This window comes from Xenia sp. Carnegie-2017, unplaced genomic scaffold (assembly GCF_021976095.1).
Source record: "Xenia sp. Carnegie-2017 unplaced genomic scaffold, XeniaSp_v1 HiC_scaffold_16, whole genome shotgun sequence".
In the NCBI taxonomy this organism is placed as follows: domain Eukaryota; kingdom Metazoa; phylum Cnidaria; class Anthozoa; order Malacalcyonacea; family Xeniidae; genus Xenia; species Xenia sp. Carnegie-2017.
Genome location: NW_025813469.1, coordinates 4,268,449 through 4,295,894, shown reverse-complemented (window position 1 = coordinate 4,295,894; position 27,446 = coordinate 4,268,449). Strand labels below are relative to the sequence as shown.

The following is a 27,446-nucleotide window of genomic DNA, read 5'->3' as shown; positions in this document are numbered from 1 at the left end:
CTCTTCTGTTTGGCGTCTTTATTTTTCTGTCTCTCTATTATAGTTTTCTAACCACTCAGCACCAGGAAGTGGTTCGTTTTCATACGCTGCACCTTGGCCGTACTCAAAATCGCCATCGGTGTTTCGGAGCGCATTTGATGACGATTGATTGTCGTCTTCTAAATCAAATTCACGACTGTTCAAATCAATATTTTCCGCTGTTGTTGCTGTAATCGACTGAGAATCAGATGTCGACATGTTTCGTACAATGTTTATATTTATTTCAAAGCAATATATAAAGAATTGCTATTTCACACTGTGTTGTTTGGTATGCAGCGCACACATACGTTCCTTAAATGACGTCACAAACATCTCGCCTTAAGTCCCCTCGGAGGCGCGGATAATTCTCAAACGCAGCTAATTCAAACAGCCAAAAAAACATTGTTTTTATTTTTTTTACGAAATTTTCTTCAAAATCATATTTGCACAGTCTAAACTTTAAAAGTTCATTGAATTTGGAAAAGCTCTATGCGCACTTTTAGGGGCCTTATATTTAGAATTATTCCTGTTTATAAACATAAACTCATTAATCATGCAAAATTTCATGCTTTTTTTACAAAGTGAACAATTTTGGATCTCAGCAGCCAGAATATAAAAGCAATGTTCATATTGATAAGTTTTTTTCCTCTGAAAATATGTTTGAAACACTAATTGCGGATGCACGTTTAACAGTTAATATAGCTACAATGGTTGATAATCCAGCGATTGCAATGCTTTCAAACATTCAAAAACGGTCAATGTGTGAACGTTAGTTATTCTTTGTTGATGTTCACTTAATTCGCGGCAGTCGTTTATTAACCGAAGTATTATTTATCACTTTGTACAAATTATTACTCGTAAATTTAGTAACCTTAAAAATGTTCTCCATTCCTATCAATGGGAGCATCCAGCATATTATTCACTCTATTTTTTGGCAGTTCCTCTATAACGTCAGAGGTTTTTTGTCCAACAATCCATAGATGAAGGGATTGACTGCATGTGTTGCGACAACTCTAAGCAGTGAGGTGATGTCAAAAAGTATTGACGATGAATAATATTTGTTCATTATAACGAAGAGTCAGATGGCGATTGGAATATTTCAAATTGCGTAGAAGATGACTGTCAAGATACAAATAAAAGCTATTTTGCGATTCCGCCTATATCTCTGTTTGCTGAACGATGAGTCAATTTCATTCGTATTACGTGAAATTTGGAAAATATTTTTTTGGTTATAAAGCTCTTTGACTATTTTATAATAAATTAAAGACATTGTTGCCGAGGCAAGAAAGCAATAACCAAAGATAATTATATAAGTTTGTATATGCAATTTCACAAAATTAACATCTTTGTCCACGCAGAAAGGAATAAACAATACATAACCTAGTATGAACGATATAACGTAAGCCGCAGCACAACTGACTTTTATTCTTCGTTTACTGATAGGAGGCTTTAAAGGATATACAGTAGCAGGGTAACGTAAAACTGAAATCATTAACATCATAAGGCATCCTGCTTCAGCATACATGAATGTTGTTTCAATAACAAGACAAAATGTTTTATGATGCGCAACACTTTTATTAATAAGTTGGCTCATTAAATACACAAAATGTAGAGCCAACCAAATACCATCACAAATAGCAAGATGTAAAACGAGAAAGTAGTAGTTGCTCGTCAACAAACTCCGTCGTCTTTGAAATATTGAGATAATAACAAGACAGTTGCCAATGATACCAAATATGGCAAAAGGAATAGTAAGGATAACAATAATTGGATGCATTTTATGAGTTTGTTAGAAGAATACGAACCAACGAGTGCTTTTCGTGGATTTATAGATAGAAACGCCCAACAAAGATAACCCGTAAACTGATTATAAGTTACATGACAGGTGTGTATTCAATAGCAATTTTTTTCATAAAGTTGCTATATAAGTGCCTTTCAATTATTTTTGTGTCACACCAAACGAAAGCAATTTAACAAGAGTTAAATTGGTTAAATTAAACGATAAACGACTCTTGTATTTTATTGCGTAGTTTTATTTTTTAAAGTATAAATAAAACTATAGAAAAGCACACGACAAAATTCTCTAATCTTGTGCAAATAATGACTTCACTTAATTTTAAACCAGTGAAACTTTACTGTTTTTATAGTCTTCGTGCTCTATCAGCATGATTCCTATGAAGTATAGCATTACATAATTTTTTTCTTTGCATATTTATTGTTAATTATGACGAGAACTTAACGAAATGTACAAAAACCAGAAGTTTAGCTGCATGTCAGTGCATCTGGTGATGGCTAAAACTATAAATAAATAATGGATGAAACTAAATGACTATATGACAAATTAGTCTTAAGTTACCATAATGTACTACGCCTTTACATGTTTACATTTTTACTGACCGATGATGGGAAGCAACTCACTTTTAATTATGTTTACTAGCTTTTTAGAATTGTACAAATATCTATCAAATTTGCCAGTTTCATGAACATTATTACCAAAAAATGATCAGAATGAAAATTAAAAAAATTGGAAAGCTCGTTGATGTTTGAATAATCAAAAATAGAGACATACAACGTGGCGTCATTTTTTTATTGTTCAATATATGTACATGAAGATGTAGCAGCGTGGCCAGCTTGCAAGTTCGTTCATACATTGTAAATTTTTATGCGTTCACTCACTATAAAAAGCAATTAAGAGACTTTTTAAAGAAACGAACAATTATATTTATGAAAAATTATTTAGCTCAGCTAGCCACGCCACTCCGTTTACTTTGTTTTCACAGCTGAATATAAAGCAATAAAATGCAGAGGAATCTTAAGTTCATAACAGAGTTCAGGCAAGATTCTTCATTTTATGTCATAAACACCGTACGTTATATATACATCCAAATGAAAGATTTTTAAAACCATTTCCGTCTAAGAATAAATAACTCTACGTAGATAAAAATCAATATAAGAAAATAAGATCTACTAAACTCTGCAGTTAACAACACAGTTCTAGCAATATCATGCATTTTATGTCATAAACATCATGCTTTAAAAATAGATTTAAACGAAAGACGTTTATTTAAAACCATTTGGGTATAAAGATAAAATAATTTATACGTAAGGCGAATGTGCATAATAAAGGTTGTGATGTTCGTAAAAAAAAACGTTAAATGTTCATGTTAATTTTTTTTCAGAAATTTACGCTTTTTGTGTCACGTGAATATGGATGGAGCATGGTTAAAGTAAAGCACTCGCTCACTAACTATAAATAATTTAAGGTGGTGGGCTTTTCGCTGCTAGACAGTGGTCTTCTAGAGGTGAAAAGTTGAAATGGTTTATTATAAAATATTATGCATATACCGTGATGTAGTCGGGCTGAGTCTATTTACTCAGTGCAACAGCAGATGTCTTTATCAATCATTACTAAATTCCTCTTTGTACAATACGTACAAATTTGTAGAGCAAGTTCTACAAATATCACCTAATATTCCACGCATATTCGTATCTACTATATCTCACGCAAAATCAACAGCTGTGCTCAAAAAAGTGTATTTTCTGAAACTCCATATTTATGAGCGTGCAGCTGCATATTACTAAAAATTTGGTTTGGAATTAAACAAAACATGCAGACAGTTTAAAATGAAAATTTGGTCATAACATATTTATTAAAGCTTTTTACGGTTATTGGTTATATTATTTTTGCTCTACACGTTCATTCTCATTTTGCAACTCTGTAATTAAGAAATTCATAAAAATTACAGAAAATCCAATCATCAACAACGTTAGGCTATAGCAAGTCTTCTCTATAAATATGAAATGAAAACAGAGACTGGTAAAAACGTTACCAGTCTTATTTGCTACGACTGTAGTGTACATATACCATCAGTTTCATTGTAAGGAAATACATGGCTTGTAAGTCTTCTAAAATGGAAATTATGAACATAACAAGACCTCCTGCTTAAGCAAACAAATATCCAGCATATGTCATTAACAAGGCAAAATGTTTTGTCATCTGCCACAGCTCTTTTAGAAAGTTGGCGCATCAAGATCACAAAATGTAGAATAATAAAAAGAACATCACAAATGGTTAAATGTAGAACAACAAAGTAGTAGTTGCTCGTCAACAATTTTTCATCGTCGTAATATCAAGATGATAATAACAGATGTGCCAATAATGCCAAATAATGCAATAGGAATGAAAATGATAACAATGATTGCATGTAGTTCATACGCCATTTTCAGTGTTTAACTGTCTGTTGCTTAGACGAGTAATAACGACAAAGTTACTATTTTTGTGGTTTATTGACAGAAATGCTGGTTTATTAACAAACGTTTTTATACTTAAGCATCTTAATCATGCCACGTGACCACTAATCTTTCAGAGTTGCTACGTGCCAATTGTCATTTCACTGACCAATTGATATTTTTCAGCCACCATACTACACTTAACATGCTTTCTTAACGTTTTAAATCAATTAAAGATCTTAAACTTGTTTTCATTACTCCATCATTTTGGAACTTGCTTTAAAGAACATCTTTTGGGGAGCCTTAAATTTCAAATTATTCCTCTTCATAAACTCATTAATCATAATAAATTTCATGATTTTCTTACAAAGTGAACAATTTTGGATCTTAGCAGCCAGAATATAAAAGCAATGTTAAAATTGAAATGTTTATATCCTCTGAAAATATGTTTCAATATTAATTGCGGATGAACGTTTAACAGTTAATATAGCTACAATGGTTGATAATCCAGCGATTTCAATGCTTTTAAACATGCAAAATCGTTTAATGTTTGAACGTCAGTTATTTATTGTTGTTGTTCACTTGATTAGTGGCAGTCGTTGATTAACCGAAGTATTATTTATCACTATGTACAAATTATTACTCGTAAATTTAGTAACCTTAAAAATGCTCTTCATTCCTTTCAATGGTAGCATCCAGCATAACATTTACCCTTTTTTTTGGCAGTGCCTCCAAAACGTCAGAAGTTTTTTGTCCAACAATCCATAGATAAGAGGATTGACAGCATGTGTTGCGAAAATTTTAAGCAGTCGGGTGATGTCGAAACTGAGTACTGATAAGGAATAATATTTGTTTATTATAACGAAGAGTGAGATGGCGATTGGAATATTTCCAACTGCGTAGAAGATGACTGTCAAGATACAAACAAAAGCTATTTTACGATTTCGCCAGTATCTTTGTTGGCTGAACGATGAGTCAATTTCATTCGTATTACGTGAAGTTTGGAAAATGTTTTTTTGGTTATAAAGCTCTTTGACTATTTTATAATAAATTAAAGACATTGTTGCTGTAGCAAGAAAGCAATAACCAAAAATAATTATATAACTTTGTATTCTCCAGGTCACAAAATTGTCATTTATGTTCACACAGAAAGGAATTGACATTGCATAACCTAGTATGAACGATACAACGTAAGCCACAGCACAACTGACTTTCATTCTTCGTTTACTGATAGGAGATTTCAAAGGATATACAGTTGCACGGTAACGTAGAACTGAAATCATAAGCATCATAATGGATCCTGCTTCAGCAAACATTACTCCTGTTTCAGTGATAAGACAAAATGCTTTATGGTGCGCCACAGTTTTTTTAATAAGTTGGCTCATTAAATACACAAAATGTAGAGCCAACCAAATACCATCACAAATAGCAAGATGTAAAACGAGATAGTAGTAGTTACTCGTCAACAAACTCCGTCGTCGTTGAAATATTGAGATGATGACAAGAGAGTTGCCAATGATACCAAATATGGCAACAGGAATAGAAAGGATGACAATAGCTGGATGCATTTCATATGTTTGTTAGAAAAATACGAACCAACGAGTGCTTTAGGTGGTTTTATAGATAGAAACGTCCAACGAAGATAACCCGTAAACTGATTATAGCTTACATGACAGGTGTGTATTCAATGGCAATTTTTTCATAAAGTTGCTACGTGCCGTTTAATTACATTTTGTGTAATTAAACGAAATGAAACGAAAGCAATTTAACAAGAGTTGAATTGGTTAAATTAAACGATAAACGACTTTTGTAATTTATTGCGTAGTTTTAATTTTTTAAAGTACAAATAAAACTATAGAAAAGCACACGGCAACATTCTCTAATCTTGTGCAAATAATGACTTCACTTAATTTTAAACCAGTGAAACTGTACTGCTTTCATAGTCTTCGTGCTCTATCAGCATGACTCCTATAAAGTATAGCATTACATATTTTTTTTTTGCATATTTAATGTTAGCTGTCATGTGCACTTAACGAAATGTACTAAAACCAGAAGTTTAGCTGCATGTAGGTGCATCTGGTATTGACTAAAACTATTAAATGAATAATAGATGAACCTAAATGACTATATGACAAATTATTCTTAAGTTACCATCATGCATTGCGCCTTTACACGTTTACATATTGACTCCCGGATGCTGGAGAGCAACTCACTTTTAATTATCTTTACTAGCTTTTCAGAATTGTACAACTAACTCTTAAATTTGCCAGTTTATGATTATTTTCTGAAAACGATCAGAATAACAATTAAAAATTTGGGAATCCTCGTTAAAGTTTAAATAATCAAAAATAGAAACATACGACGTGGCGTCATGTTTCTTTTTTCAATATTTGTAGATGTAGCAGTGTGGCCAGCTTACAAGTTCGTTCAATCATTGCAAATTTTTATGTGTTCACTCACTTTAAATAGAAAGAGACTTTTTAAAGAAATGAATAATGATAATGATGAAAAGTTTCCATGGCATGAACAAATTTTCCGGCTAGGTACGGCACTCCGTACATTTTGCTTTCACAATTGAATATAAGGAATAAAATGAAGAGGAAAATTAAGTTCATAATCGGCAAATACAATTCAGAGGTCACGTCCGGCTGTTAAGCCCCGTTTACACGACAACTGTTTTGGGCACGGCACGACTAAATTTTGGCACGCGGGCCACTGTCTTTTATTAGGTCCGCTTTGTTTACACGTCAGTTTATTAAGCGGGCCATTTTTTTAATAGGCACGCCTGATTTATAAAAATGGCCTGCATAAAGTATGAGCCCCAAAAAATAAGTGTCGGCGGATGACAAAAAAAATTAAATTTGGCGGATTATTCGAAACTTCAAACATGGCGAACTTACATAATGACGAAGTAAAGATAGCTTTAGCTTGGTATATGCACTTCCGAAAACAACAGTAAACCGTTCAAACGAGGTTTAGAAGCTGCGTTTCTTCAGGAGTATCATGTCTTAAGAGAAATAAGCGTCAATTTGCCTTAATAAAAGCAGTACTGGCCTATTTGCATCAACCACGAGAAAAGTTATTGTGGATGCATTCACGTTCACTACTTTGGTTTGATATGGTCGATGAATTCTACAACAATGAACTGTGGTACGCAAATTTTAGCGTGAAAAAAAGCACGCTTGAGTTTACAGCTTTCGGCAAGAAATAGATCGTAAAGTTACTCCCATGCGTAATCCAGTTCTGCAAAACGATGCCTGGCCATAACGTTGTATTGTTTATCGTGTAGCGCAGAGTATCGAACTGTTGCTAATCTTTTTGGCGTCTCGCGTTCATTAGTGTGTTCGTGCAATAATAAAACACTTTCCCAAAGCAATCACTTTTCGTAAGGGAGACGACCTCTTTCAAGTTTTGCAAGGTTATAAAGAGCAGTGGGGTTTTTCTATGTGGGCTGGTGCAATAGATAAACGCACATACAAATATTAGCACCAACTAATACCAAAATAGAGTACGTGAATCATCGAGGTTTTCACAGTATCTTGATGCAAGTGGTCGCTCACTGTAGTTATATGTTCCGGTATGTGGTTATAGGATGGCCTGATAGCGTCCATGATGCGCGAATTCTTTCTAATTCTACACTTTTCTCAAATGGAAATATGAAACGTCTTTTATCTCGATATTGTGAAGAAAATTACCGGAGTGGAAATCGCACCGTTTCTTCTAGGTTACCCAGTTTACCCTCTCTTGTCGTGGTTGATAAATGAGGATACTGAAAGTCAGAGGAAGCTTAACTACAATCTTAGTCGTGCAAGAATGACCGTGGAAAACACATTTGGGAGATGGAAAGGACGCCATGTAAGATTTAGTAAAAGGCTAGATATGGAAGTAGCTTCTTCAGTCGATATTACCATTTATCAGGCATTTTACATAACATATGTGATGAAGAATGAATTCATGCCGGACTGGGAGGCGGTAGAAATTTATGATGATGCTTTTGTTGTGGTGCCAATTGAGGAAATCAAAACAGAAGATGCTCAGATATTGGTGCTGCTTTATCAAACTATTTTTCTTAAACAGTTTCTCAATATTCTTTTGAAATTTAACGTTACATGAATTCCACAATTCCACAAAATGTTGTTGACAAAATCATTTGAATGAGGCTAATGTTGAAATAAAGACCAAAAATTAAATTTGAAAGACACATGTAAGTTGTAAAGACCCTGCATTTTGTCATCGTGCCGTTAAACGACTGACATAATTTGTTAAAAAGCAGTTACTGAAGTATCTAAAACATGTCCACCTGTTCAGTGAAAGACAGGTAAAAAAAAAGAACATAATGTAGAATTATCAACAGTTTAAATGATAACAAAGTAGTACAATTGCATAAACGTTTTTTCCGTGTTTGAATCACTTTGAACGCTGTGGTCACGTGGACAAAGTTGTGAGCCACATTGATCAACCCTGTACCCAATATGATAATTATGTTGTTGGTAACCATTTACCGGAGCAGAAGGCTGCTGACCTAGTGATGATAACATCATACGCATCATATTTAGCTAAAGTAACCGTTCCTCTATTCTTCTCTCATTTTTAAGCTGAATTTGCTTTAATCGAAATTCATTTTCTCTATCAATGCGATCCTGTTCAAACTTCGGATACCTAAAAACAATTTACAATGTGAATAACAAAAATTTCGTAAAACTTAAATACGCGAGATTATTTTATATGCGATCATCATTTTGTAATTTTTCGTTTTTTTCCCTACCATATCAAATTTATCAAGACCATTTTCTAACAATTTTGCTGTTGTCGACTCAAGTCACAGAAAGGTGCCAACATGTCAACACATATATTCATGCACGTTCGAAATATACAGTACCTCATTCCTTGCATTAATCGTTAAATACATACCGGGATACTGTAATACATTACTGCAATACATACTGTAACATTAAAAATATTTTTAATTTAAAAAAGATGACTTCATATATACCAGGGTCGAAACTGCTATCCTCTAACCTTCCCTGTTTCCCATCATCAAATTCATGCACATCTTGTTCATCACCTTCTGCCATAGTGTTGATGATTTTTAAGGGATTGACGTTATGTCGCACAGTTAGAAAAGCATCAATCTCGTTATAAAACTTCCACTTTTTTAAGACACCTGCTCTTGTTTGCCGTGAGCTATCTTTTTCTTTTCTATATCTCTGGCGTAATTTCTTTATTTTATTTATCAATTCCTTTAAGGTAAACCCTTTATATCAATTTTCTTCCAACTGAAACTGCAAAACAACATAGAATAATATTTTTCTTTATATTAATGGCATATAAACAATACTTTGTGCAAAGTTTAGTTCAAGTGAAAACAGTGGATAGGCAATTTGAACTTCTGCAAGATTGAAAATTCATTCTTTCACTGCATCCTTTGGCATATATAAATTTAATGATGAAGCTGAATGAATTGAATCACGATATCCAATTTATATGCTAAATGCCTGTATATCCAGTTTCAAAACGTCCGTCATTAAATGCTATGCTAATATTTCACTAAGACTGCAGCATGGCTTGTACATGTATGTATTTGTTTACATATTCACACACTTTATACATTAATATTTATTAAAAACAATATAAATGACTAGTTAGAAAATGGAAATCAAATCTGAAACTTTAATGACTCACCAGCAATATTATATACACGTTAGACGTTGCCTGCGCACATTTGCTTGCATCCAATGATACTTAAATAGTTTCCTTTGCCCATAACGATATTAAACAATGTGTTGTTTCGTCCGCCAACTGCTTTCCTCTTGTTTTAGCTGCCATCTTTCTTTATAATGCGCGTGCGTAAAAAATTTTGGGTCCGCGTGCCGAGACAAACTCTTGAGAAGGTTTCGGTCCGCCAAAATGTTTTGGTACGTGAGCCGGCTACGTAGCCGTTTACACATCAAAATTTAAGAGTGCCGTGCCAGTATTTGTGGCCCGCGTGCCAAAATTAAGTCGTGCTGTGCCCTAAACAGTTGTCGTGTAAACGGGGCTTTAATTTACCACTTACATATTTTAAAACATGTTTGCTATCGACAAAACTATTGTATATGAGCCGTTGATTAAAGTCATCAATCAACAATTCAGTAATTAACAGCTTTATTACAGATCTCGTGGTAAGTTGCACGGTGCCTCCGATCTAAGGAAAGTGTTTTTATGGTTGATGAAAAACTTTTGTAAAACTCTCAAAATTACACTGTATGTTAAATAAAAGACTCCACAAGACAATGGTTACTTTCCGATGTTTGGTGGTTTAGGGATAAAGACCGAGAAATGGAGGTTATTGAAAGGTTTATTATATAGCATTATTTGACCTGAAACTAAGCTTGTTTTCATTTTCGTCTTTGCTATTTTTTACGGGTTGGCTTTCACTTCTCTAATTTTCGCCCATAAAAAACAAATTGTTTCAATAGTATCGTCTGGATAGTATAACTGTTTTCCAAGGGTTTTGTCTTCAAATCACATTCGTAAATGGTTTTTTGTTTCGTTTATTTTGCGTTTTGCTGTTTTCATTACGAAGTTTGTTTACATTTGACAGTAAAATTACGCGTTTTGGACCGTGGTCGATTACGGGAAAATAATAGACCGTCAAAAATGTTTCTGAACCACCGTACATGGGTCGGGAAGATTAAAAAAGAATGTTTTTAGTATCGTAAAAGAGTGGTGATGAATTTATAAAACAGGTATGAATGTATTATAGCAGGAGAAGATTGATTGAAAAAGATGAAATGGTTGTATGTAATGCTTTCAACATTTAAACGTGTTCGATCTATTTTTGGCAATCTCTACATTGCACTAGTTGGTCGAATCGTCCTCAACTCGTGCCGATTACGATTCTGCTCGAAAAAATATTATCGAAATCAATATAATTTAAGAAGCACGATATTTCTGTAAAAAATAATGATAAATTACAATCTAAATTGAAAAGTAATACGTTTTTCTATTGCCAACAAGCCAAAGCTAACGTCTGTTGCCAAGAAAACATACATCTGTTCAGGGGGGTGATAAATTTTGGCTGTAGGTTTGGTTTTAACAAATTATAGGACCAATTATAGAAGTACCGTTCATGATCTGCTTCGTTTTAATGTATTGGAGTTAGCCTTGCTTTTTTGCTGCGCAGAAGCAAAGAAATACAAACATACTCACTTTTGACATATTTTTGAAATTCTCTGAATATATTGAAATTTGTAGAGCATACTTCGCATTTTGTAGAACTGAAGTTTGTAACTCGGGAGTTTGATTGTCTCATCTTTTCAAATTTTGGTCGTTTTTAGAAAATTTGAAGCTTACGTTCCAGTCACAGATAGAGTTGCTGTTCAGAATGTCTGGTCTATCATTAATTGGACGCTGTCAACAAGTAAGAATTTGTTATCATGACCTGTAAAATATGTAAGAAAGTTTGCTGCATAGAGTCTCAAATACATCAATTAGTTTTTTTAAAAAAGTATGATGTTACTTCAATTAAAAATGAAATAATTGAGTCAAATGGCGTTTTTTTAACAAACTCTTTAATTGTGTTGTGAACTGCGCAATGTCTAATAATATAAAGTTTAGATTGGTTGAAATAAGTCAGATAAAGTGCATTCAAGAGCTGAAAAAGCAAGTTTTTGAAAGTATCAATATTCAGAAGTTCTATTTTGATAAAATTTCAAGTCAGGCAGCTTTTGGCGGGTGAAAGTTAATCCTTATTTGTGGACTTGAATGTGTGTGGCACCGAGAACTTTATACGTCGGGATTTTTTTCATTTGCTGTATATAGCGCATATTTTTCAGTTCTGTTTTTATTTACAAATTTTCATGAAATAAACGTTAAAAAATTTAATGTTTATATATATCTGGTGAACAAAAATGTCACATTCGTTGTTTCTTCATATATCTTTTAATCAAGATTGACTGTCGTTAATCCAACATTTCAAGGCACTCGTCGAGCCCTCTTATTTCAAAACTTACTTTTCCGATTAAACTGTTTGGGCAACTTAGCGTTTCAAACGCAATTTTAGCCATTCGTAGCAGTCTATCTTCTATAATATTGAAGTCGAGTATACTAGTGTAATCCAATGACCTAACGTACATTTAAAATTTTTATGTTTGTTTTTTTTTTCACTTTTCTTACAGGTACATCGATGACCACGTGGTAATTCAACAGACATTGAACTCTCAAAAAACTTCTTAAACTCACCGGAGAGGAGAAAAAGTCTTTTATGCTGTAATAGTTGCAGGGTTTGAATGACTAAATATAATCGACGATTTTGTGACTCATAAAATTTCACGACTGCTGAATTTACATGACAATTAGCAAATAAGATCTGGCAAAAAAATTAGATCGAAAAGGCATTTTATTGTATGGAATTTCTAAAAAAAATATTGTTAAGACTAAGAAATATCGTTAAATATTATAAGTGAATTGCTTCGCCTTTTTTGGCTTGTCTATCGAGGTTTTTATCTTGTATTTTTTTGTTATTAATTTTGGAGAAGTGCTCTCTGGACTATCTAAGTTTAATTACTACATTTTATGGGTGAGGTTGTACGAGAGCAGTTCTAACATGCCCAAAGTTTCCAAAACCATTTCCCTTTTTTGACCTGAGTTTTTTTCTAGATCACCCGTTCCTTTAAACTGATTTCTTTGTAATTCAGAAACGTTGTGTTCGTCGAATACCAGCAGGCTTACGACAATTGTTTTTAAAATAGTGTTCTGAAATATAGTTTCTTTTGCTTGCAAGATATTTTATACAAGAAAATTGTTTTTGTTTTGTTTTTATAACACAGAGTCCACCCTGCTATAAATCACTTAAGATGACATCTTTTTTGTGTAGTGCAATTTCAAAGTTGGTCTCCGAAATGCAGTTGCTATTCAGAGCGTATCGTCCAAAAAGGAAAATCGAGAGCTCGTTTTCCAAATGATCGATACGGTTGCATCAGTATTGCGATATAATAATCCACTCTATGTCTCAGCTTTCCATCTCAGATATTTCTTTCTTGTGAGAATCAGACATCACTTTGATCTCAAGTCCATTTGTTATCTAGAGAATGCAAAATGATTTAGGAATATCAGTCGTACTAAAAGATCGTGGTCATGACCCAAATTATCCTGGCGAGAACGCGAGGCTTCCACCTGTCATTCTAGGTTCAATTTGCAATGATCCCAACAAGAAAACTGTGAGTATTAGCTGAAAATTATCAATTTTGGCTTCTGAAATTCTTTTAGTTTTGGAGTTAGAGCTTTTTCTTCATGCATGATTGGCTATTTCACCGTTCCGATCGAACTTTTGAAAGTTTTGATTCCAAATCTTTCAATTACATCAAGGGAAATTCTAAATGCCTCTCGTAATTCTGGCTTTCGGTGTGTAAAGTTGCACTTTCTTTCAAGCACTTTTCTTAGACCTTGCACATGCGAAACGTGACAGCAGTGTTTACAGTAGCAGCGTTATATGGCATGTTTGTACCGCTGGTGATGTTTTGTAATGGTGACATGTAAATTTTTTAGTTGTGCATTTATGCTTGAAATATCATGCTTTTTCCTTGATGTAAATGGTGTCCATGTGTTTTTGTTTCTTCATTTTTGCTGAAACTCGAGCAGTTTGAGAATGAAAAGTTTGCTTCGTTTTTGAAATGTTGGCTGTGTATAATTCTATGCTAAAGTTTCTGAAACAGGTTCATCGCTATTTTGGAGAATTAAGATAGAATTAAATCAAGTTTCGAAGGAATAAACTATTTCAATAATATCTGACCTAAAAATATTCGATTTTCATTTTTTTTATCGCATTTAAATTCCTTTTTAAAATTCAAACAGCTCAATATTGCACCTAGAAGTCGAATCTTTCTTTTTAACATAGACAGATGGCTGGGATCACCCTTTGAATTGGCAATTGTTGACGACAAAATGTTTGGTCGTGGATTGACTGACGATAAGGTAGGTCATTGTAATAGGAAAGTTGTAATGCATTCTAAAATTTCTTTGAGTGATAAATTTCTAAAGTCGCACATTGTAGGGCATCGTGGTAATATGAACACAGCGGTGTTATGGCAATTAAAAGTCTTAAATTTCGAGACAATTATAGACACTAGCCAAACGATATTGACATTTACTAGCTACAGATTAGCCAGAGATACTTCTTATAATATAACAAAACCAAATTGTTAAATTCGTATCAATTGTCCTAAAATGTCGTGCAGAACACTGTCCTATCCTAAGGCTTTTTCCAAGGACGTAGCGACTGAATAAATGTATAAGCAGAATCATCATCGGTGGTGTTGAGAAAACAGCGATCTTCTAGATTAAATGGTTCATTATTTATTTCATGCCAATATAGGGACCTGTCCTTGGATGATTAAATGCAAAAACAAACACTCCTATTCCTTTGAATTTGAAGGTATGTCGACGCACTCTTGATGGATCGAATCATTGTAAAGTGCATATTATCTTTAACAACGTTATTCTTAAAACGCCATGCGTGTTGTCCTCGGATTGTTGTTCCCACTATGCTAAAGTTGTTTTAACAGCTTTATCATTAATCATTTAATATACAAAGTTTGTTTGATTTCGTTTGTAAAGTTTATTATAGTGTGTTCAGACTGAGTGCCCTGGCACGGTGCTCAGGCATAGATATCAATGTGAACACAACATTTTGATTGTGTCTGTGTGCTCACGTCTGGCCACCACGAAAAGAGTTATTACCAGTAAACTTTAATATAAACTGGAACTGTAGTTTTGTCCCGTGATGATTGAAGCCAATTATACAGCTAAATTTCAATCAACTCCATCCTGAAATAAATCGTGTTTTGAACAGTGGTTTTGATTGTTTTCATAGCGACTAACGTTTGTTTTGGCTTCTTGGAAGTTTGAAAACGTGGCAAAAGTTATTTCAATATTTAGAGCATTTTATAAAACTAATAGTGTATGATTCACGTCCTTTTAGTTTTAAAACTGTTTTAGTGATATATTTCATTTGATAACCTACAATTTGCCTTGTTTATTTATTGTTTTCTTTTAACAACACGTACCAAGCTTACCGGCTCATTTTATGAACGTCTTTTTTTTTCTTTTCTCACTTTTTATGCTTTACACATACAGCACAAGAGCTTAGTGTTATGTATTTAAAATGTAATCTTGACCAATATTCTTCAAATTTATTTGTATTTATAAAAAGTATAGCAAAATTTACTTTTAAAGTTTTATAAATATAAAAATTCCATTTTGTTTACAAAAGGACTGGAGCGACCTACATGGCTGCCATCATCTGGCTTCAATTTCCCCTCCTGACTTACCGTTCCAGTTGTTATTACAGCTCAATGGGTGGTACGCAAGTACGATGCTCGGGCACGGGCACCAATATGAATGATGACACCTGATTTTAAAACTTGTTTGCATTGAAAAACATGAAATTATAAATAGACGAAGCTAGTTGGTAGCTACTACGTAGTGTGAACGGCCTGCTTCGAACTCCAGCAATTAGTCTGAACGCGCTATAATTGGTCAATCTAATGTCAACTACAAATGAAAGTTGATCATAAGTAAGACATAAAGTACTGTTAAACATCCATACTTATTAAATGTAAGTATTTGCCAAAGCGGATTTTTATACTCTTGTACTTTACAACGAAAGAAATATTGAAAAAAGTGGGGGGAAGCAATTGCCTCCCTTGCCCCCTTCTCCGCGGTCCCTGTGCATGCAGGTCTACTGCTTTTTATTTTAAATATTATCAAAAATGTATTTATTGCAATGTCAATACAATGATTGAAAGTTTTTGCAAGCTTCGTCAAAGGCAGTTGATTCAAGGAAGCTGACGTTATTGCTCTTTTTATAGAATGATATTTTATGTACATGTAGGCCTGTTTGTTTCTTTAATCCGTTCATGAAATTTTTTCGTGTTGCAGTTTGTGTTTGAAGGTATGGAAGAATGAGGAAGTGTTGGTGTGGCTGATCTTATCAAGGAGGAAAAAGATCTCTTTTTCAAGGTCAGTTTCGGGATGAAATGGAAAGTAAGATTATCAAGTTATCGTTTCATACCCTAACTTTTCAGGATGTCAATTTCATTGCTATATCCGACAACTATTGGCTTGGTACTTCAAAACCTTGTTTGACCTATGGTCTTCGGTAAGTTAGACATCTTCAACCTTTGTCGATAGGTTTGTCAGCCATGATGATGGCTAAAATATAATCACCGTTTAAGTCGTCTTGTAGAAAGAAATACAAAAAAGAAACGCTGTTTTCTATCAAAGTTGTGGGCCCTTAAGTGATTTTTATTCTCCCAGGGAGTTAAGCCTCTTGATGACGTTTGCGTTCCTTACGTTTCTTTGCTTTGGAAAATTTCCGTTTTCTGTTTGTAACTCATAGTTTAAGGAATAGCAATAAATTTAAAGTTCAAACTGGGAAAACCTACTACTTCATGAGTTCTGAACATCGTGCATTTGAAATGTAGACAGTACGGCTTTCAACAGCATAAATTGTCTAAATTAAAAGCTTTCAACTACTCAGAAGTGGTGAAAAGAATAACTAATTCTCGTCCAGACACAACAAGCCTCTCGAAATCCCGGGCCTTTGGACTTCAGCCCATTTAGCCTACTGAGTAATCTGCTGCTAATTAAAAATTCATCTGTTCAGCGGTTATTTGTGTTTCTTCCATAGAGGCATGATTTATTTCCATGTCAAAGTGAATTGTGCTGCGAAAGATCTACATTCTGGAAGCCATGTTGTACCTGTGTAAGTTGCTTTGAAGATATTGTTGATAAATTACGAAGTTTTTTTATGCAGTTAAAAGTTTTCCCGTACATTAGACAATTGTGAAACAATGAACGTATGTTTTATACTGTGCTATGAGTAGCTGTCCTACAATAGTGCAAAATAGAATTTTATTAAAATCACGCGAGGCAATGCGCACGAGCTTAAATGACATCTCCAAATTTTGTCTTAGGCCTTTATGGCTTGTAACTACGACTTGCTTCGCGTTTGCACGTTGCAGTACAATTCCTTCAAAAAATTGCATTCTGTTTCATGGTTATGGCCTTTAAGTTGTTTATCTTATTGTCATCACTTGTTATCGATCAACTTCCTTTCCGTTCAGTTTGAAATATCTTGAAGCGATTTGAAGAAAGTCAATTCAATCATGAATTGTAGCGGATACGTCAGACATAATTGAAAAGGTACAAGAGACTTCTTCGTATTGTTCATCTTAAGATGATACTGTGACTAAAGATAATCTATAGAGCCATCACGTTTGTATATTTTACAACTACTTAAACTCCTTGAAAAGCCCTTGAATCAAACACTCAATATTAAATGCTCTTCAAAACCCCTTGAAAAGAGAAAACGAGCCAAAACTCCTTGAAAACTCATTAAATTTTGACTCCATTGTATTTTTTTCTTTTCAAACAAAATTCTTTTAAGAAGGCCGTTTGTTGTATTTATTTTAAATCGTAAGTAACTGTTGTTGGGTACTTTGGGATTACCATTGCAAACATTTAAATTTTCGTTCTTGAAAATCTATATTTTCTTTATTGAAAAGTCTTTGAAAGTTGGACAAAAAAGCAGCATAAACCCTGTCAACTTATTCCATAATCATATCAAAATAACTAAAGTAGCCATCTAAAGACCTCGTTGCTTTTTAATTTATTCAGTATAGCTATTTTTTGTAAATAGTATTGTGTAACTAATTTTCAGATTCACTTCGTTGACTTTGGAATAAAATCGATATACCACTGCAAACTGTTATCTTGTTTTAAAAAAAGCTCTGATATGAAGCGTTTACACGAAATTTTGAAGATTGTATTTTCTTATAGTGTTTTCCTTTCTCACCACCATATAATACGCTTGGTTTAAAACTTTGTTTAACGTAGGTACGAGGCTATGTCAGACGTGGTTGCATTGTTGTCAACATTGATTGATGAAAAGGGAAACATCTTGATACCTGGTGTTAATGATTCCGTTCGTGATGTGACACCTCAAGAGGATGCACTGTACGAGAATTTAGATTTCGACATGGTCAGTATGTTTTAAGCATAGTAAAGATCCTCAAGATGAAGATCCTGAACGATTACTCGATGGGTGTTTAAACTGTCGTGTTTGCTTTCGTGCCTCTTAAGTTTCAACGTGCCTTCAGCGTGCGTATATTGCTAATTTCTTTCCTTTAAGATGGCGTTTAAAGAAGAATTCGATGCTCATGGGTTGGCAACTACTGACAAAAAAGTACACTGATGAGGCACTGGAGATATCCATCATTATCCATTCATGGTAAATATAAAGTTTCAGTTACGTTAGCTCACACCTGCATGACGCTGAGAACTTCACAAAGTAGGGAGATTTAAAGAAATGCAGTATAGGTTAGTTGAGTTGACTTTTATGGCAGGAAATATTGTTTTGCTAATCGATATTAAAATATTGTTTTGTCGTTCCAAATCTCAATGATTTTGAACTTTGGATTAGGAAATAAATCGTCATGGCCCAGACTTTTGGTTTTTTGAATAGTATCACGCAAGCATGTGTTGTTTTTCTTGCAGGATTTGAATGCGTTTTCTGGTCCTGGTGATAAAACAGTCATACCATGCGAAGTAAAAATATTTGAGGCCGCAGCATGTTAAAGTTTTTCAATTAAATTGATGAAACTAAAACGAAACATATTGATAAAATTGTTAAGAAGCATGTTGTAAGATAGCATTTCTCTTGTGTTATGCGTTAACGTGGGATCTTAACGTTCTTTCGTCTGGCAAAAGACAGACCCTTTTTTGCAATAAGAAATGCAACTCATTGTTGCTATTTCTACTGCAGATTTTGTTGTTCCTTTTTGACTCACAGAGATTGCAAAGCATTCGAGGTTTTCTCAAATGTTAAAATACCTTTAGTAAAATATCTCCAAGCTTTTACAGTATGTTTTTTCCCAAGTACAAATACAAATGCAACATCTTTGCCCTTCTTTTGGCTGTGACATAGCCAGCCAAAAATTTGGTCCTTTTATGTCGATTTTTCTTTGTTCAATCACTGTGAACGTAATAGATTTCTAAAGAAATAAATAATGTAAACGCTCTAAAATTTACATAGCATAGCAGGACTTGCAGGCTGGCTACACTTCTATCCATTGGCAAACATACATTGACTCGTTTTAAATAATTTTCAACCTTTTGCGCATGTTGCTCATCTCATCTGTTACTAATAGTTGGCCTCGATGGCGTTTCATTTACTGTTGCGCTTGTCGTTGTTGTTTATTAGTCCTTCTTGTTTTTGCTTTTGTTTTTCTTGTTTTTTTTTTGTTGTAACATGTTTATTGATTAAATTACCTGAATTTCACATTGTTTTATCTTAAGGTGACAGGAAAGTTCTTAATTCGTCTTGTACCTGATCAAGATCCTGAAGTGATTGGATAGTTAGTTATTGATCTTCTTAAAAATGTTCACAGACAAAGATGAAGTCCAAATGTCATGACGTATGTACAAAAAGGTGTTGATGAAGATTGAAAATCTCAAGCAATCTTCTATTGCTTTTTAGTGTCATAAGACTTATATGGGCTTAATGATTTATGTAACAAGTTTCTTTGAGTTACATCGACTAGTTATTTCATCCATTTAGTCAGACTAACTCCACCGGGCTTCACATGCTTGGCTCGGAGAAGTCGAGAACCCAGTGTTTGAAGCTGGAAAGTTGGCTATATTAAGTGGTATGCTCTAAATCAAGAAAATAAGACAAAGCATGACTGCGTACGCCAGTTATTCTAAACTTTGAGTAACCTGATATACATAATATAATGCGAATACCAAGTCCAATTATTTCCACTTGGTTTTTTTCATTTATTGGATTTTCATTTCAATGATATGGTTTCAAACTAAACATCAAAACATTGACAATTTAAGCAACTTTTGAATACCAAACGATATGAAACGATTGCATTGTTTTCTCCAGATTATGCAGTTTAAATTAACTTCAGACATCAGTCTATTATTAAATCACTTTTGTCAACCAGACACTTTTTTCATTTCAGTACATAGCGTGGAGCCTGACTACATTCGTGAAGGAGGCAGCCTACCACTCGTTTTGACGCTTACTGAGACCACTGGCAAGGATTGTGCGTTTTTACCAATGGGAAGATCTGTTTTCAGTTGTAAACGTTTTGACTAAGGCATTACTATAGGATAGTAAACTATTGAGTACAATCCTTGAACAGCAGCAGAGTGGAACTACATAAATCGAAATTATTCTTTATTGAAATTATCGTCGTTCATAAACCGAAATAACACTCTTCACTTTCAAGAAACTCCATACAGTGGTTTCTTCTAAAAGTTTCACCCGTTCCTTTCAATGGGAGCAGCAAGCATAATAGTCGCTTTCTTTTTTTGACAGTTCTTCCAAAAAATGAGAAGTTTTTTGTCCAACAATCCATAGATAAAGGGGTTAACTGCATGTGTTGTGAAAACTCTAAGCAATACAGCAATGTCGAAAAAAACTGACGATAAATAATCGCTTTTCATGTGGACAAAGAAAGCCATAGTGACTGGGATATTTCCAATTGTGTTGAAGATGACTGTCATGACACAAACAAAGAATATTTTACGATTTCGACGATATCTTTGTTTGGTGAACGAGAAGGTGGCTACATTCTGATCTTGTGAAGTTAAGAAATTGTTTTTTTGGATAGAAAGTACTCGACCAATTTTGTAATAAATTACTGCATAGGCAGAAGTGGTAAGAAAGCAAGCAAAGATGAATACAAAACGGTGTATTTTAACAAGCGCACCATGCTCACCGTTGTCCACACATATTGGATTATATATTGCGTACCCTAGTATAAACGATACAATGTAAACCATAGCACAAAAAACTCTCAATTTTCGTTTGCTGATAGGAGTCTTCAAAGGATATGCAGAGGCACGATAACGTAGAATTGCGATTATCAACATCATAAGAGCTCCTGCTACTGCAAACAAGTATCCTGTCTGCATAAAAAGACAAGATGTTTCATAATACTCAACGTTTCTCTCAAAAAGTTTTGTCATCGAGTGCACAAAGAATTTGACCAGCAACATAAGATCACAAATGGCAAGATGTAGAACAACAAAGTTGTAGTTGCTTGTCAACAAACTTCGTCGTCGTAATATTGAGATGATAACAAGAAAGTTGCCAATGATACCAAATATGACGATAGGAATCGTAAATACGACAACAGCTATGTGCCTTTGATATGCCATTTTTTAGGTTTACTGTCTGTTGCGTGTTTGAAGAGTATATACAAATAGTTAGATTGTGTTTCTAATTGCTAGCTTTATTGTAGAGTTCACATATTAAAATGCATGCTATAATAGCTTCTAATTAATGAAGTGGAAAAATGATATGTTTTTTAACAAAGCTGCTACATGTTATATATTTAGTTTCGTCTTGCAGATACTTAAATTTAAATTCAACTGAGGCTATTGTAGCTCATTTCTCTTTAGCCAAAACAAAGTTAAGTGATAAAAACATGCTACTATTAAAAATAAGATAACGTTCCGATATAAATTCACACCATAATCTTGTCAAATCATAAAGCAGGTTAACTAAGGCCCTGTTTACATGAGACCGGAACGAAGTCAAAACCGGAATGAAAATAAACATTTGTTACTTTTTTACATAGTTACTTTTCAGGCTAGATTTACACCTGCTGGCCATTTTGTTTTTGCAATTTGGGCGCAAGGTTGTTGCCATTTCAGTCTGGCCTAAGCATTAATTTGAGTTTACATTGATGCCGGTTTCAATTAATACCGTTCTGAACTCAGTGGGATCGGTTCAGATGGCCGTACGACTTCAGACCGCTCTGTATCATTTTCGTAATGGTGCCGTGCAAACATTTACTATAAATAATACTGTAACCGACACGAGTTGGTACCGGTTTGACTTCGTTCCGATCTCACGTCAGCAAGACCAAAGTATTCTAAATATTAAAGCATGCCATAAAAATTCATTAAAATAGCTCACATAATTAAAAAACCTTTCTATGATATAAAGAAATTATGTTTGACATCGGTCAATGCACATAGAATGATTAATATTTTTAGTAAATTTTTTTTTGTTTTTAGGAGGCGGTTTTTAAAGCCTTTTAAGGGCCGAGCATTTTATAGATTGACTTTGATATTATTGTTTCGCACTTGTCACTGTGGACACTAGCGGTTTAATAAATATATATTTATTCCTAATTTCAATTTTATAGAGTTAACTTGAGAACAGGTCATTATATTTACGGCAGGTGTTGTGGCTTAAACAGATTAAGAGCAGAAGTTCAGCTTATCCAACACGTTTAATGATAAAAAGCATGTTTATCAAAGAACTTAAGTAAAATCATTAAGACCTCGTATAAATGCACATTTAAGTACTCTAAAAATTAAATTTCTTGAATTTAACCCCTTCTTTTCTTGGCTAAATTTCAAAAAGTGCTTGCACTGATCAAAAATCTAAAAACAAAATTTAACTTTTTCATACAGACGCAACAAACACGCGACGCTAAAGCCCAGTCCTCTCTAGAGGGATTAATTTGCGGATGATTTATCTCACAGCGAGCGAAAGAAATTTATTACAAATTTAATGCTCAAATCAAATAGAATACGACGCTTTCATACTTTATTGCTGAATCTTAATTTTATAAAAAAAGCAAAATTAAAGATGAACACACAATAATCAACTTATATAATGAAAACAAGACGCCTATTATGCGTTCACACGGACTATTTGAGATGGCACGGTATTGAAATCTGTCCGTCGGCCATGTTGAATGTCTTAGGCCTAGTTTATTAAACGAAGGAATGATGAAAAAACAGCGGATCCTGAGATTACAGAACAGAAAGTTTATTGTATCTGCCGAAAGGAAGAAGAACGCTTAATAGCTCAGTGTGATGGCTGCTACCAGTGGTTTCACGGAGTATGCGTTGATGTAAATCAGGGGGAAGCAGATGCAATGGAACAATAAATTTGTGGTTTGTGTTTAGGGAAAAATACTTCATAATAGTGTTTAGTTGTTTTTAAGAAATGTTTTGTATAATTATATAGGCTTTGTATTCCGAGGAAATTAAATATAATTAGAACTTGTATCATGACTATCTTGCAAACATTTTTTGCCTGATTATACCAAAAATGAATGGTGGGGACATAAGGTTGGGCACTTTGCATAGTAATAAAAATCTTAGGTTAGGGAAATAGTGCAGAATTTTAAATTTATAATTTCAAAGGCCCCACCAAAGATTCGGGTCCCCAGGTTTGGGAAAGCCGATGACACACGCATAAACGGGGAACTTTACATGAACCGAACGCATGCAAAACAAAAGATAATGGGGGAAGTTTATCTCATTTTCTAGGTAAACGAATACTTTATTAATGTTTTTTTAGGGCACCTGTCGAGCATATGCGAACGTTACTGCTTAGTTAATTCAAGAGGATTGCTTGCAAACAGAGAGCAATGAATACATAAACAGTAGAATGACCTCACTGTGCAACTCCATGCTGTATAGTAATTTAATTAGATTTCTGGCTGTGTTTTGCTATTTCAGTAATACTATTGGTAAATTCTTCTGACTGGACACCGTGTTGCAAATTATGTTAAAGTTGTGTTGCGTTCAATTGTACATTCGGGTACGTTGGGGACGATAAGGAACAATATAGAAAACATGAGTCGAACGGAAGTGAGAGAGGCGAGAGGAGGGAGAGAAGCAAGAGAAGCGAGATACTTTGAGGAGTAAGAATAAAAATTGTTTAAGAAACCAAAATTGTTAATGTGATTATTCTTCGTGTTCCGAAGACATTGGGACGGAGGTCAATTTTCGGAATACGTGGCACCTACCCACGAAGGATTGTTATTGTGATAAATTGTGAAAATTTCGTACGAGATATTACGCGTCCCATATAAACATGGCTAACGACGAAGCAAAAGTCAACATAAAATTAACTCAACTAAAGTTATCTGCTCGAAGAACAGCTAAAATATTAGATTTGGGAAAGCGAGAAACTATCGAACGACAACTGAACGCACTCAAAACAACTATGAACGAAGCTGACAATTTTAAAAGAGCTGTAGAAGCAACGAAAATCGAAAGAGAAAACGACCTTGAAGAAATCAGCGATTGGAATGCGGAAATCGAAACAAAAATAAGCGAAGCCGAAGACAAAATAAACAAGCTACAACACTGGCTGAACAATAGGAAATTAGAAGAGGAAAATCACGCTCGCGAGGAGCAACTTAAATTTGAAAAAAAAGCTTCAAGAAACAAAGGCTCAAATAAATGCAAAAATTCAAAATTCAAAGTCCGGGGACTCAAAAATAAGTGATGAAGGTATGTCGGTGAGATTACCAAAAATAAATATTACGAAATTTGAGGGGTAATACATGGATTGGCCCAGATTTTGGGGCAATTTACGGAGACGGTGGACAAGTCAAATATAGCTGCCATCAACAAATTCACATATCTGTGTGGTTTCCTTGGGCCCCAAGTTAAGCGACGAGTAGAATCATTACCTTTTACCACCAAAGGATAAATAGAGCGAAGTCAATTTTAAAAGATCAGTATGGGAAGAATTCGGAAATTATAAAAGCTTACATAAAAGAGATCATGGACTTGCCTCATATCTCCAGAGCAAACCCGTGAAAGATTGCCGAATTTAGTAAGAAGTTAAATCACAGTGTCCAAGCTTTGGAACTGAAAGATGTCCATGGAAATGCTTCCATGACTTTAGACAAACTCCCAGCCATACGTGGGGACCTTGTGAGAAATGATCCAGAATGAGAAAGTTAGGACTTTTCCAAGCTTACTGAAGCAGTCAGACAGTGTACCAGGTGAAATCCAGTCTGTGAGAAAGAGTCAGACACACCTGGATGGAAATCTAGAAGGTCAGAGAAAGTCTTTCATACCAAAGAAAAGGGGATGTGCGTCTACTATGAAGGAAATCATAAATCGGGGGAATGTAAAGTAATCAGTACTGTCAAGGAGAGAAGAGCAATATTAGTCAAAAAGAAACTTTGTTTCAACTGTACAGCAGGACAGCATCATGCTAACGCTTGCCCCAGAAAGTCATCATGCAGAAATTGCCCCAAACAACACCATAGGAGCATATGTGATGTCGCTAATCGAGAAGAAACACCAAAAACAGGTCAGACTGTGTTGACTACAGATGGATGTACTGGTGAAAGAATTTTTCCCATTGTTGTTGTCAAGATAAATGGAATTACATGTCTTGCATTGATCGACTCCGAGGCTGGAAGCTCATACATATCTGGTAAACTTGCATCAATGCTGAGGGTAAACCAATTGAGACACAAACCACTAAAGTTGACATGCTTCTAACATCAAAAACAACAAGACTGGAAATCTATGAAGGGGAAGTTGAAGCAATAGACAGTGATTATTCAATGAAGGTGAAGTTGATCAAGGTGGAGAAAGAAGAGTTACTCACAGTGGACAATTCACACTATGAAAACTTACAAAGAGAGTTTGAACACCTGAAGAATGCAAAATTTGTTGATAATGATCAAAAAGCTCAATTACCTGTACATATCGTTTTGGGAAGCGGAGAATATGCACGGATAAAAACTCGCACGAATCCTCTAGTGGGAACTGAGGGGCAACCAATTGCAGAAAAAACAAAACTCGGATGGTTTGCCATGAGCCCTGGTGTGGAACCAAACAGTAAAAGGATGTTGCTTACCCAAATTTCGCAGAAGGATTACGAAGATCTCTGAAGGTTAGATGTGCTGGGCCTAGCAGACACTGCTGAGCACGACCGATCAATGGTGTATAACGAATTCAAAGAGCAATTAACGCGATCACCGGAGGGCTGGTAAGAGACCGGTCTTCCATGGCGCGGAAATCTTCCACCTCTCCCATCGAACAAAACAGGAAGCATCAGAAAGTTAGAATCTTTAGAGCGACGATTACAGCGAAAGAAATTAACTGAAGATTACAACGCAGTAATCCAACACCAAAAGCACAATAGCATAGTTGAACCAGCAACTAACTTAGCAAAAGGTAATGATTTCTACATACCTCACAAAGAAGTCGTACGCAAGACAGCGCATTCTACTAAACTGAGAGTGGTGTACGATGCATCAGGAAAAGCTTCACCAGAAAGTCCTTCTTTATACGAATGCCTGTACGCGGGACCTACGCTAAATAACAAGCTGTGGGAAGTGCTGTTAAGAGCGCGAAGTTTTCCTGTTGTAATCACCGGGGATATTCAAAAGGCATTTCTCCAAATTCGTGTTCGCGAAAGTGAACGGGATTCTTTAGGATTTCACTGGCGATCAAATCCACAGGCTGAGGTAGAAGTACTACGGTTCACAAGAGTATTGTTTGGATTGGTTTCTTCTCCATTCCTACTTGGGGGAGTTCTCCAAACACATTTGGATCACTGGAAAAGCAAAGCTCCAGACACAGTTGAGGCTCTGAGAAGGTGTCTGTAGGTTGATGACATCATTTCAGGAGGATGCAATGTGGATGACGCACGAAAAAGGAAATTGGAAGCTAATGACATTCTGGGTGACGCAACCTTTAACCTTCACAAGTGGGCATCAAATGCAAAAGAGTTGGATGAAGGTAGTGTTAACAAAAATCATGAAGAGCAAACAGCGGCCAAACAACAATTTGGGGTGCAGCCAACTGAGACGAAGATCATGGGTAAAACGTGGAATAAAGAGAAAGATACGTTAAGTGTACAAATAGGACATTGTGGGAAATCGCCAACGAAGCGCAACATTTTAAGTCGACTGGCGAAAATTTATGATCCAATGGGAATTGCATCCCCTCTGCTTTTGCAAGGCAAACAAATCTATCGAGAGGTGTGTGACCTGAAATTACCCTGGGACGCAGAATTGATTGGTAAATTGAAGCAGAGTTGGGAGAAGTGGGAAGAAACACCTTACCAAGCGAAGGGACCGTGCCAAGAGCGGTTCTGTCGTTTCAAGAATCCGTCTGTAGCTTAGAGATTCATGGATTTGGGTATGCCAGCGGTTAAGGTTTGTGCGCAGTCGTCTACACGGTCGCTAAACAACCATCTGAAGTTACTTAGGAATAACTGGCCGCGAAATCAAGACTTGCCAAAAGAGGACTGACTATCCCGAGGTTAGAGCTTGTTGCAAGTCATATGGCCGCAAATTTGGTCTCGAATGCTAGCAATGCGCTGAGACACATTCCACACAGAAAACACTGCTGTTCAGATA

General features: G+C 34.9%; 1 protein-coding gene and 1 pseudogene across 1 annotated transcript; both read left to right on the top strand.

The window, feature by feature from the left end:
* The first annotated feature begins 11,824 nt into the window (after nt 1-11,824).
* LOC124437277 lies at nt 11,825-20,395 on the top strand (annotated as a pseudogene).
* A 5,170-nt stretch (nt 20,396-25,565) lies between these two features.
* Nucleotides 25,566-27,209, top strand: LOC124437276. Its single transcript, XM_046987270.1, has 3 exons — nt 25,566-25,917; nt 26,128-26,549; nt 26,691-27,209. Exons 1-3 carry the CDS (start codon nt 25,566-25,568, stop codon nt 27,207-27,209), a joined length of 1,293 nt encoding a protein of 430 aa, XP_046843226.1.
* Nucleotides 27,210-27,446: the final 237 nt, after the last annotated feature.